Below are 13,248 nucleotides of genomic sequence, written 5' to 3'. Positions count from 1 at the left end.
GATTCTCAAAATTTGTAATAACTGAACCGTCGCAAAATAGTGGCTTTTACACTAGTGTTCAGTTCATGTCCAGTTGTGACTCATGATTAGTCCCTTACACTGCTTGAAGGAGAAGATATAGAACTTTATTTCCACATTCATTGGCCTTGCTTTAAACAGAATGTCAAGAATGCTGAAAGCGACGTCCAGTAGTTATCTGAAAATAATAATCATTGTCAGAAGACAAAACGAAACACAGTACAGAACATGGATATGTTGTGTTTTTTGAACACCTACACAACATGTACTGTTTGTGAAATTATGATTAGTATTTGCCTTTGAGATAATTTTGTAAGATGTACATGTCTTCCTTTTCTGCGTGAGAGTTTTACTAGAAGTAAACTGTATTTGCAGGGGTTGTAGAGGATAACAGAGTCATGTATTTCTCATTCTGTTACGACAATTCTCTATTTTGAATTATCCGTAATGTCCTGATTCACACAATATCAGCTTGCAGTATTGTCTTTAGAGAGCACCATTGTGTTGATTGAAAAAAAACAGAAATGAGTGGCTGATAGAAAACATAGTTAACAGAAAAAACCTACTGAAAAAAGAAAAAGAAATGAGTGGCTGATAGAAAATATTATAAACAGAAAAAGCATACGGAAAAAAACCCCCACAAAGTTCAGAAACAGAAACTTGGTTCAGAATAGTTATGTTCAGAGAGATGGTACTGGTTGCAAAATGTTGTGGTGACATTCTTTCTTTCACTGGCATTTTTATGCTGTAATGCAGGAAACTCTCTTCTTTCAATCAGTAAACCGTTTTTACTTAGACCACAAGTCTCTCCTTTCTCTTCCACAGAGAACCTTGTCGACGGCCCGAGGCAGAGAAGCCGGCTGCGCACCGTAGCCGGGCGGGGTGTGTCCCGTACACCCAGCAAGCTTCTCACCAAGACGAGGTCTCCCAGGGGGGCCCCTTCCCCGGCTGTCACCAGGTCTGGTGGGAAACGAAAGCTCCCTCCCCCAAAGACAGCAGACTCTGGGGCCTCGCCAAAGAAGAGAGTGAGACAGCTACTACCAACCGCTTCAGGTGAGGGCGCTCTTTGCATATCATCTGTAAAGTACAGGGAAACCGTGTTTAAATGAGGTTGCCAGGACTGCCAATTTTTCTTTGCTTTTACCTGCTCCTTGTTGGAAATGTACTCAAAGAGCGACCAGCAGAATACAATAATCAAAATGGAAAATCAGAGCAGCGTAATACACCATATTAAAGGTGATACCTCTTTGTAAGCGAGCTCGTTTTGACACGCCTTTCTTGTATTCTCATTTGTTTCTTATCTGTGAAATGTTCTTGTGTGATCTCTGATTTTGACTGTAGCTGCAATGTGAAAAACAAGTTTGATACAAATTAATGCTTCTCTGCGCACAATGCACCTGGTAAGTTGGAACTGATTAATGGCCTTTTTTATAATGTCAAGTAGAAGTTGATCCAAACATGACGAGACATAGCCAAAGCAGATGCAAAATATTCTCAGGTCAATGAGCTGTGACTTGTTTTATGTCACTGATAAAGAAGAAATGAATGCTAGTTAGTAAGCAAACCACTGTACTGATTGCTTGATTTCCCTCCAAAGGATTACTGTAAAACATGATATATTCGCGGCATGAAATTTTCGCGAATTGCTACTGGCATTCAATGCATGTAGTGTAGACAAAAGCTTTCGCGTGCATTTTAATTTCGTGAATTTTGGCCCTTTTTTGTCAAGTAGAAGTTGATCCAAACATGACAACACGTAGTCACAACAGATGCAAAATATTCTTAGGCACGGGTCAAATTCAGGTACTTCAATTGACATTGTCAGTGATGAAATTCACTGTGGCCCTTGTCTCCCTTCCCTCACAGCTCCCTCGCTACTTCCTCCATGGCCTGCCTTCATCCTTCTAAATTTTGTGACAGTTTTCTCCCCTCAATGAGATTTAAACATCCACTTTTCCACACTGCTCCCCAAACAGTGGTAGCCAGCCCAGATCTCAGCAAGCAAGGGGCCCAGCTCCGACGCTCTCCCCGCAAGCGCATTCCCCCGGCGAGCCCAGGCAAGAGTACTGTGGCTGGTCCTTCCACCAGCTCCCGCAGCCCATCCACTCCCAGGACCATGGAGCAACTCATGGGCCCGTTGCCGAGCAACGCTGCCCTCTTCCGGGGAATGGCCTTTCTCCTCACGCAGGGTGAAGTCGTACGGAGGCCGAGAGCCTTGTTTGATTCCAGCACCAGCGAGAGTGAGACAGAAGGTAGGATGGAGCTGTAGCTTGACTGTGATTATGTGATGTCCTCGTGTAGTACTGTTCTCAACCAGTTGAGGACGAGTCCCGAGTATACTTGGGCAAGTTTCTGTGGGAAATGCTTGTTGTAGCAAAATCAGCCCGTCCTCAAGGGGTTAAGTATTTACGCAAAGGGCACATGGAACTCGTATTGATTGTATGTCATCATAGGAAATCTGATCGAAGATTTGTATAGAGTTCTATGTTGATCTTTGTCAGGCAGTGACATCAGCATTGCTGCCAATTCGAGTACTCTAAACGTCTTTTTCGTATCATCAGATTTTAATGATGATCAGCTCAAAGACATATTCCCTGGTTCTCAAATTCTTATGCTGCACAATTGTTCATTATATTTTATCTACCAATTTGCATTGTACACAGAGAGCCAAGATGATACTCCGTTCAACAAGGATTATGCCAGGAGGCAGATTGAGGCTGGGGGAGGGGTAGTCCTCAGGGACTTTGACAAATCCCAGGTGAGATATCTATGACTACAGTGTAGAGGGCGCCCTTCACATTCAGTCAATACTGATGGTGCGGCAGGTTTTGAGTGAATACAATGTAGATACATTGACCAGTTGTCGTTATTATAGGTTTTCCCATCCAACTTCACACTACTGTTTAAAGTGCTTGCAACACAGAGCAATTCTTTGATTTCACACATAGTGCATGAAAAAAAAATATATAGATGTGTCATTCAGTCTTGCAGATAGCGCAGCCAAAATCACCAATGACATTCATATTTGCTTTAGGGTGACCAAATTCACCAGGCGGCATACAATTTCATGCATAGTACAACCAACTTTGCTTGTGGAAGCCCCTCGAGCTAAGTTAGAGCATTCAAGGTTTTTCTAAAGGCCATTCAATTATACAATTTGTGCAATCAATTCAGCAAATGTGAATTTGTGTGAAACCATTTTTTTAAATAAGTTTTCTCATAGTTGTATCTTCTTCCACCTAATGAATTTACTTTTCTTTTTTAAGGAGGGGGTCATTAATATCATTTTTTGTCTGAATGAAGTTGCCGAATGATAAATGTTATTTATGAGATGGAGATTTGCAACTGTATTTTCTATTAACTTTTTTTTTTTTTGGGGGGGGCAATGAAGTATAAAAGGTAATGACTTTTCCCTCTGATAAATTCATATGCTATTTTTCATTGTTTATCTTTGAAAATTGTTTTTCTCAATGTATTTTGTTCTGGCCATGCGCACAATCTCTTCAACTATATGTAGTAGTCTAGAGACATGAATCATGATTTGCCTTTTATCAGCTTGAATCGTTTGACCAAAGGGTCATTTCACAAGTCACAAATGGCTTTGTGGTCACTATACAGGGATGCCAGTGTTTCAGGCAAAAGCCTGAATTCAAAATTCAGGTCCTTTCGTGTCCAAAGCAGCTTCTTGTACAAAGTAGAAGCATTTCAGGCCCTCTCTTTCATTCTAAATGACATCCCTGATTTCAGCTCAGTAATACTGTATACACTGAACATTTTGCGAGGTTTTTACTTTCCCAAATTTTAAGAATTCGGGTGCTATGTGCAAATTTAAAAACGCGCCAAAATATTTTCTCTGATTCAGACGTGAACATGACGTGGATGAAAACATTTCTCCGTTCAGTACTGTGCTCCACAATTGCGAATTTAACCACTCTCGAAATTGTCATGAGGTCCCAATTCCCGAAAAATTGGACTCACTAAATATATGGCGTTTACAGTGTTCATTGCTCCCCTCCTGTTGTGTGAAACAGAGAAACAGTGTAGGAAGAAATGTTGACTGGTATGTGGCACTTGGATGTGTCTTGGTTTTCGAGCTGTGTATTACCATCGCTTGATTTCCAGGATGGCTGTTGCCTTGGATGACATGATCATTCTTGGATCACCTAATCAAACATCAAACATGTAGAATCATTGTCCCCGCCGAACGAGTTCGAGCAGGGGACTATGAAACGGGCTCCGTACGTGTGGGTGTCCGTGTGTGTGTCCGTGTGTCCGTCCATGTGTCCGTGTGTGCGTCCGTGTGTGATCAAAATGTTCAATTTGCTACTTCCCTGTCATTTATGAGCCGATTTTGATTCTGTTTGCTTTATATGAGAGCACTACATGGGAGCTTTGAAACTTCTACACAGAATTTCAGTTTTGACCTTTGACCTTGACCTTTGACCTATATTGTACATTTTGCTACAAAATGCTACTCTTTCGCCATTTCTAACCCGATTTCGATTCCGTTTGCTTATGTGATGGCACTAGTTGAGGGCTTCAAAACTTCTACACAGAATTTTGACCTTTGACTTCTTTGACCTTTGACCTTGATTTTTTTACCTGTATTGTACATTTTGCTACAAAATGCTACTCCTTCGCCATTTCTAACCCGATTTCGATTCCGTTTGCTTTATGTGATGGCACTAGGTGAGGGCTTCAAAACTTCTACACAGAATTTTGACCGTTGACTTCTTTGACCTTTGACCTTGATTTTTGACCTATATTGTACATTAGCTACAAAATGCTACTCCTTCGCCATTTCTAACCCAATTTCGATTCTGTTTGCTTTATGTGATGGCACTAGGTGAGGGCTTCAAAACTCCTTCACAGAATTTTGACCTTTGACTTCTTTTACCTTTGACCTTGATTTTTGACCTATATTGTACATTGCATGGCTACAAAATGCTACTCCTTCGCCATTTCTAACCCGATTTCGATTCCGTTTGCTTTATGTGATGGCACTAGGTGAGGGCTTCAAAACTTGTGTACACAGAATTTTGACGTTTGACTTCTTTGACCTTTGACCTTGATTTTTGACCTGTATTGTACATTTTGCTACAAAATGCTACTTCCGGCGGGGACATATATTACGCACCGCGTAATTTCTACTTTTTAGAATTATATTTAATCCTGATGAGTGGTTACATAAAAAGAAAAAGAATGTAGAAAAATATTTTTAATATTTGTGTTTCTTGTGTGTAATCATTCATTTGGATGGATATTGTCACACATTGGAAGAGAATAGTAGTGTGAAATGTGGTTCGAAGTCCAATGCAATGTGTTTCAAAGTAATGCCTCTTGATCAGATTTATGTGTGTGTTTCTCTATCCAGAGGACCCGCTACAAGATCTACCTGGTTGCTAACACGTATTGCCGGACTAAGAAGTACTTCTTGGCACTGGCAGTTAGCATGCCTTGCATTTCACACCTGTGGCTCAGGGACTGCTGCCGAATCGTAAGTTTACTCCGTATGGTTGTCGCAATTTAGATGTAGATACGGGATAAGAAAGCCAGTCTATTTGATGTGGGCATCTCAGTAAGTCCCGTGTGAAGATTCTTGAAAATTACTGAAAATTTTATGTTGAGGTACTTGCCTGTTATTCATATATGGATGGAGTGAACATGTCTTGGGTCACATGATTACATCCCAGCAAAATGCAGCAATCAGTTGACTGATTTTTTTATTTTTTTTTTTAAATCAATCAACTTCTGTGTCCTCACCATGGTACAGTGAATATGAATCTTTTCTTGACTGCTCTTACTATTCAGGACAAGGTCCAGAATTACAGGGCCTACCTCTTACCTGCTGGAGAGAGCATCGAGACAGGTGGCATTGTGGAATGGTGAGAACATAAACCTGTCAGCATTTTGTACAATGATTGTGAAAGTCTTTCAGGACATTACTTACTATTCAAACAGAAATTTGCATTGCATTAAACTTTCATGATTTTTGTGTTTGTGAGGAGCCAAGATTTGTGAAAGCAAAATGCCCACAATTTCCCCCCCCCCTAAACAATGCATTGAATGCCAGTGGCAATTTGTGAAGTTTCATGTCACAAAAAAAGGCTGTTGGCTCCAGTCTGTGAAAGTTTCATGTCACAAAAAAAGCTGTTGGCTCCAGTTTGTGAAAGTTTCATGCATTCACCCACTGTTTAGGCATAGTAATGAACTTGTAAATAGCTCACTTGCTGTATGCATGCTAGTGTTCCATAATTTGGTAAATAACAGCATTGATCAATGCATTAAACATGTGCATGCAGTACGTCTACACATACATTGTACATTTATATACTCTGTAACTAATTATACAGCTGTAGATGTACAGGCTTACAATGATAATACACTTCTGCATGGAATGTCAGATAACCTGTCTATGGCAGCCACCCATCTTTAACACCCTCTCTATTCATTGACCTTGGGTTGCCTCTATAGACATGTTTGACTGTATTACACGTCTCAATTGCTTTGTAAAACACCGTCCTGGTCATGCTTCTCATTGCAGGAGAGGCCAGCGCTGCGTCCTGTCTGGCCTGAATGTGCTTGTCGTCTCCCAGTATGATCAGGTGCAGTCCACTTGGAGGTCCATCCTCATTGCAGCAGGCTGCAGCTTGGTGACTCGGATCCCCACCCATAATGAGCGCTCCAGGGGAGGTAAGTTTATACCCCCCCCCCCCCCAAAAAAAAAGGAAAAAATCCTTCCTACACATTGTAGCTATCATTCTTCTTTTTTTTTGTACACAGGGTTTGCCACCTGAATTTTAGTTGTGACTTTTTTTTATGTCAATGCTAGTTAGTAAGCAAACCACTGTACTTATTGCTTGATATCCCTCCAAAGGATTATGCACTGCTAAAAAAGATAAAATGCCTTGCATAGTGGAACAGCTGTTCCTGCAGCCTAAAATACACTCAGCAAAAAAAGAATGTAAACACTTTTTCCAGTTCATATTTTTCGTAGAAGATTTTGACAAAAATCACTGTATCATATACCATACTAAAGATAATTTAATTGGGTATCAACCTGGGGCCCGTTGCATAAAAGTTACAATTATGGTAACTTTGCCATCCAATGGTAACTTCCTTGGAATTCTTGATTTTGATTGGCTGGTGAGTATTGTTGCCATGGTAGTTACCATTGGATAGCAAAGTTACCATAATTGTAACTTTTATGCAACGGGCCCCTAGTCTGTCAATATTAAAGGAAATTTTACTCATAAGTGTACAGATTCGTTTTTGTCCTCTAAGGCACAAAAGTGAAAATTGCAAAAATTGACATGTTCTCTTTCATTTGCAAATGCCCTTCAACATAGCGATGACAACAAAAGACCAGTTTAAGCCTAATCCCACCGGGTTTTTTGAGGGACTTGAGACCACCGGGGGGGGGGGGCCTTTTTGGCCCCCCCTTCAGATCTCGGTCATGGATCGCGTGGTCCTCGGGAAAATTTGCACATTTTTCGCGACTACTCCGCCGCGCAGAAATTTTTGACCGCGCCGTTCGCTGACTTTTTACTTTCAAGTCTCGCGCATCTTTTGACACTATTTTCGCGAAAATCGCGCATACCGTTACGATGCTGCGCGACCTTTTATACGTGCCTGTCAGACTGAAAATGGCTCAAAAACGTGATTTTGTGTATAAAGTCTATGCACATGGATTTTTCTCTTCTTATTCATAGAGATATGATTATTTTCACTTTCATAAGCTGAAACTAATTGATTTTAGCATGATTATGCTTGAAATAGGTTCTGTCAAAAATTTTGAGAAAAAAAATGATAAAACAAAAGGTCGAAAAAACAGAAATTCATAAGAAATTCATAAAACAATAAAATACATAAGAAATTGATTTTGATACCAGATTTTTTTTTCATGTACATTGTTAGGAATGCTACAAAGAATGTTATCACCAAAAATTAGGATTCTAGGAGCTTTAATTTCTGATTTAGAACAAAAAGTATGATTTTATGCACATATTAACATAATTAATCATTATGACAAAAATTTCCATTTTCTTTTTTTTAGTTTGGTAGATTACGCCACAGGTAATGTATGTGCCAATTTTCATGGCGATTGCGCAAGCGACGGCCGAGATCTTCGGGGGGGTTTGAATCAACCCCTCCCCGGCCACAGAACACCCAAAAAAGCCCGGCCTGGTTAGGGTTAAATTACCTTTCAAATGGTACATAATACATCAACTTTTACTAATATTCTATGAGAAATATAAGCTTCAAAAAGTGTTAAATTTTTTTCTTTTTTGCTGAGTGTAGGTACCTTGTGATTGAAAGTATACAGTCTTCTACACGAAGCCCCCATAGTTCGTTTTGCAAAGAATCACACAAGTCCTGGTTTTTGCTTAACTCCAAAATTTTATGCCTTTATCTCAAAGATAGAAAGATGGACTGAAGCAGTATCTGTACAGCTATTAAACAAAATTAATTTATTGTCTGCAAACAATACATGTGAGCTGTGAGGAAATATCATTATGCTGTAAGAGGCTTGAAAACTACGGTACTGTGTCAAAGACCTATGGTCAAAGGTCAAATGCTGCGCTTGACGGAGCATGTAACAAGTGTCCCTGGTGGTATCTGATTGGATGAAGAAAATGAAAAGGAGAGATGAGGCATGTCAAAATGAAAGTATTGCAAGGACGGGTGATGAATGGGTGGATATGTGGGGGAATCTCATATATTGTAAAACCTGAAACATTGGTGACTTGAAGCCAACAGCCTTTATTTCGACGTGAAACTTTGACGAATCGCCACTTGCATTTAATACGTGGTGTAGACATACATGTGCATGCATTTCACTTACCATACTGTAAAAGTGGCAATTTTCACATTAGTTGAAATTTTCGCGCATTTCGCGCAACCAGAAGCTAGCGCGAAAATAAAAGCATGGAAATATTTTTGCTCGCCATATGTGCCAGTAGCTGACGTCTTGATTATGCGGAATTAAAAACATACGAAACTCTTCTTACCCTGCCAAGTGCGAAAAATTAGTTGTGCGAAAGAAAATATCTACTTTTACAGTATATGAATCTTGGCTCCTTACGGAGATTCACTATTCACGACAGTTTCACGCTTGTGAAAATTTGTGATTTTACAGTATGTGATCATATTTTTCTCATGTTGATATTCTACTGATCTTAACTGTGATTGCAACCCTCCCCCCCCCCCCCCCATTATACCTGTTCCAGGGATCCCATTTGAGTGTGATGTGGTGGTGACCGACCCAACCTGCCCCCGTCACATCCTGCACCGCGCCCAGCAGCTGGCTGTCCCCGTGGTCTCCGTGGAGTGGGTGATGCAGAGCCTGATCAACGGCCAGCGCATGAACTACGGCGGCCACCCAAAGTTCACCTGGGACTTCAAGGAGAAGCTATCCAAGTGAGAGCTTCTTCCGACAGTCTCGCTGAAAAACGCTTCGCCTGAGCGAAGCGTTTGCCGCTGCGCCCCGTCAAGGACCGACTTCCAGCTTGTCATGTGCCCCATTTTGGGGGAAGGCCACACCCACGTCAAGGAACCAGTGATCCTTGAGAGAATGTGTACCAGTAATCTCACATTGGCAGATATTACATTGTACCTTTTCACCTGTGATAAGAGTTTCACCTGGCTGAATTTGGTATTCAAATTTTGTGGAAGATGAATGGATGGTTTGAGCAAAGAAATAACTCCCATATTTCCATCGCCATTAATGAAGAAAAAAAAACAACAGCAATTTCTCAATTCTGATCTTACTCATCAGGCAATGTTTACCAGAGAACTCAATAGTCATTAGATATATCGATGGCCAAAGGCATAAATTCCAACATGAGGACAAATAAGTGACTGTAAAAAAGTTTTTTCTTTAGATTAAGGGTAGGATTCAAATCTAATATGTGAGGAGAACTGGAAAATGTCATTTCCATGGTATGGGCTTCGGTAAATGTGCCTCTGAGAATGAAATGTCTAGCATGATTGTAGAAGGAAAATGCAGCTGAGAACTTGTTCCTGTACTAGGGAGGAAAACGCAATAGAATTATTGTAATTGTCATCATGCGTGTGATAATGCAGTACCTGTGATCCAATCTGAACCATGATTCATGTATCAAAGTGCTGTCTAATGCATTTTAATTCGATTTTGAAATGGTTGTATAGAAATTATCACTCATATTAATGTACTAAAATTCTAGCAGCTACTCAGAGATTGATATTGTAGTTAACTTTTTTTAATACAAATATGAATCTCACATCTAAGAGTAAAAATTGTTCTGTATTACTGGTAACATTGATACAATCAATCGACGGAATATCTCGAGTACAAATAAGAGTTTCATCAGTTTGATGTATGTGTTCTGCTGGTAGGAACTGATGTCTTTCCTTCTTAGAATAATATGTATTGTAATGTCCTGTGATGTTAATGACTAACATAGCATTCAATTGCTCACCAGCTATTAAATGTAATTTGAATTTTGGACTTCAGGATCCTTGTATTGTTACTGTGGGCATTTATGGGTGGCCCAATTTTAGTTGCTGCCCACCAAGGTAAAATCGAAAACCATGCATAGTGCCGATCAGCAAATATGAGAATTGATGCGTTTCAGTAGCGATCGACTCCAGTCGAAATTCTATGACTGTGTGGGTACTTTCATGGAGATCACTGATAGGGCTGAACACGATTGGTTATGAGGATTCTCAAACATATCCGAGCCAGGCTAGCCTTTCCACTCCTTTAAATAGTATTCCCTGACTAATAGATCTTCAACTTACTGTATCTGATTATGTGGGCAATGTTTTGTCTTTTAATAGTAAGATAGGATGGGGACTATCCTAAAAGGAGGTGTTGGCTATACATCTTGTTGAGTGCCTCATCTCAATGAGGCGCATATGATGAAGCACAATGTAGATTTGCATGATTGCTTCAAATAGTATAGAAAAACATCAGTAGTGATCATATCTCGTCTAATCTCTTTAATATACTTGCAGTCAGTGTGCAAATCCAGCATAAGGTCCGTTATAAGTTCCTGACAACTGTTGTCAGAGTTGTGGATTTTATTCTGTATCTGGTCTGACTCTACATATTCTGTATAAATGTACTGTGGTAAGCTCACAATTAGTGCAGCTCATTGAAGAATTGCTGTTAAATTGCATTACCTTCAAACAGATCATCATGTCATGTTTATTTTTCCTCACTTCATTAAAGTTTTTTTTTTTTTGGTTTTATATTGAAACTTAATACATTCAACCTTGGTTACCATGAAGTGTACAAATTTTTTTATGCCAGTAATTGCCAGTAATAGAAAATAAAAATGTATTGTAAGAAAGTGTGGGGATAGTTGCAAGATATGTGTAGGAAAAGCTCTTGTAAGTTTTGTGAACATCTTAAAATACACGATGATAATCTGTTTTTGCCAAATACTGCATCATGTGCGGACGAGCATGGTTTTTCAAACATTCATCAGGCTGGAAGTGGAATGTGGTGTGGAATCAGTGTCAGTAGCATGCCACACTCACAGACACCAGTAGCTTTACAGTCATGGGGAATCTTGAGAAAGAAATCTCTTGATGATAGAGGCGTGTTTCAGATTTCCATGGTCAAGTTAATATGCAGTGTGTATACCACAGGAGAGTGGTTAATTTGCAGTCTGCATTTGCTGATTGTGCAGTAATGGATGGCCAAAGAAGTAAGTGCATGTATACAATACTATAATATTGTGTAATATAGTTTATACCATTACTATGCATAAAGCAAGTTATGTGGCTGTCCCTTTGCGTAATAAAAGATTTTCCATTTCTTTTGGTTAAATACAGTCATGATTCATAGCTGTGGGTAATACCAGACGAAATACCAACATCTCTACGCCACAGGAATCAAAGGAAGGAGTTTATTTTGTGGTTGCATTATGCTACACATCGAGAACACTCACTCAAATTTTGTCATAATTTGTAAAGTGCCATTTTGAGATATTTCTATTGTTAATATACCTGCAAATAATTCTACTTGTATATTGTGTTCATGTGTGATTTTGTCATACTTCCATTGACAGTGTTTTTTTAAAGTATTAATAAATTTTTATATAGAATATCAATAACAGGAAAGCTTTGTAACCTTGCTTTATATCTGGTTTCTACTGTATCCATGCCTAATTCACAGAAACAAAAAAACAGACACACAGAAAACTAACATTTCCATGTACAGTAGCAAATTAGGCTGAAATAATACACTCAACAAGATCAAATTACTTTTTAAATACAGTGTATTTCTTTGAAAGTTCCACATAAAAGTACTATGTATACATACATGTATTGTACACAAAAATACATGTATTCCAGGAGTCAGTTTTATGTTGGTGAGAGGGTGATTATAGGAACAGTGTCTATACAGCCATGTCTTGGTAAAGTGAAGAACAGGAAAGATACTTTATGATTTAGCAGTTAAAACTATTTCAGTCTGCTAAATTTGTACTTCAGACCACCATAATGCGGTGTACTTTTCACCTCCCCCTAGTACATTAATGATATGAGTGAATTCGTTGTTTCATCCATTGGGTGACATACAAGTGGTCGGGTCCGATAGCTACATTACAAGATGTGGACGGCATAAATACAGCTGATTTTAATCACAATCAGTCTGTGGTCAGAGTTGGATTACTTGACCCCTCCCCTCCCCTCCTCCCCCCCCCCCCCCCAAAAAAAAAGAAAAAAAGAAAAAAAGAAAAAAAGACTGAACAATGAAATGAAAACACTTACAAAGAAGTTTTCGGTCAACACATAATCCGGAAAAGGTACATGGTTATAATCAAACCCCAATGTCACTGCTGAATGATGTAAAATGACAGTTTTGATGTTAAAATACTTCTTTTTTTTTTCAGCAAAAGTTCAGACTTGTATGCGATGTTTGGTGACTGTATTGTACAGCATTCCTGTAAGATATCATGGCATAACACAGCGTACTGTGTCCCTTTTTCTTTTTGAGTATAAAGATGACTTAAATTGCTCACATCACTCGGCCACGACAATTTTGACATGCTAACATATGATCAGTATTTTCATGGTATTGCTAACCTTGGCCAAAGGTATCAAGGCAATTTAAGTGTTGCTGTTGTAGCTCAGTGAATACTGGTAAACCATGATCTTCAAATCTCATGTTTCCCCAATTAAGTCACTTTGCAGCAGCAGCAGCGATGCTGCACAAAACACTTTATCCTTGAATGTTAT

At 39.3% G+C, this 13,248-nt stretch overlaps 1 protein-coding gene across 1 annotated transcript in view; it reads left to right on the top strand.

The window, feature by feature from the left end:
* LOC139743520 (uncharacterized) overlaps positions 1-9,442 on the top strand; it is a 34,329-nt gene extending 24,887 nt beyond the window's left edge. Inside the window, exons 19-25 of the mRNA XM_071653999.1 lie at positions 844-1,071; positions 2,001-2,270; positions 2,682-2,776; positions 5,393-5,515; positions 5,830-5,903; positions 6,563-6,711; positions 9,249-9,442. Coding sequence (XP_071510100.1) covers positions 844-1,071; positions 2,001-2,270; positions 2,682-2,776; positions 5,393-5,515; positions 5,830-5,903; positions 6,563-6,711; positions 9,249-9,442 — 1,133 coding nt within the window. The remainder of the gene's footprint in view (positions 1-843; positions 1,072-2,000; positions 2,271-2,681; positions 2,777-5,392; positions 5,516-5,829; positions 5,904-6,562; positions 6,712-9,248) is intronic.
* Positions 9,443-13,248: the final 3,806 nt, after the last annotated feature.

Source organism: Diadema antillarum, unplaced genomic scaffold, assembly GCF_040938485.1.
Source record: "Diadema antillarum isolate AM-2024a unplaced genomic scaffold, OU_Dant_1.0 seq00001091_RagTag, whole genome shotgun sequence".
Classification (NCBI taxonomy): Eukaryota; Metazoa; Echinodermata; class Echinoidea; order Diadematoida; family Diadematidae; genus Diadema; species Diadema antillarum.
The sequence above is the reverse complement of the archived record's forward strand: the minus strand, read 5'-3'. Positions and strand labels throughout refer to the sequence as shown.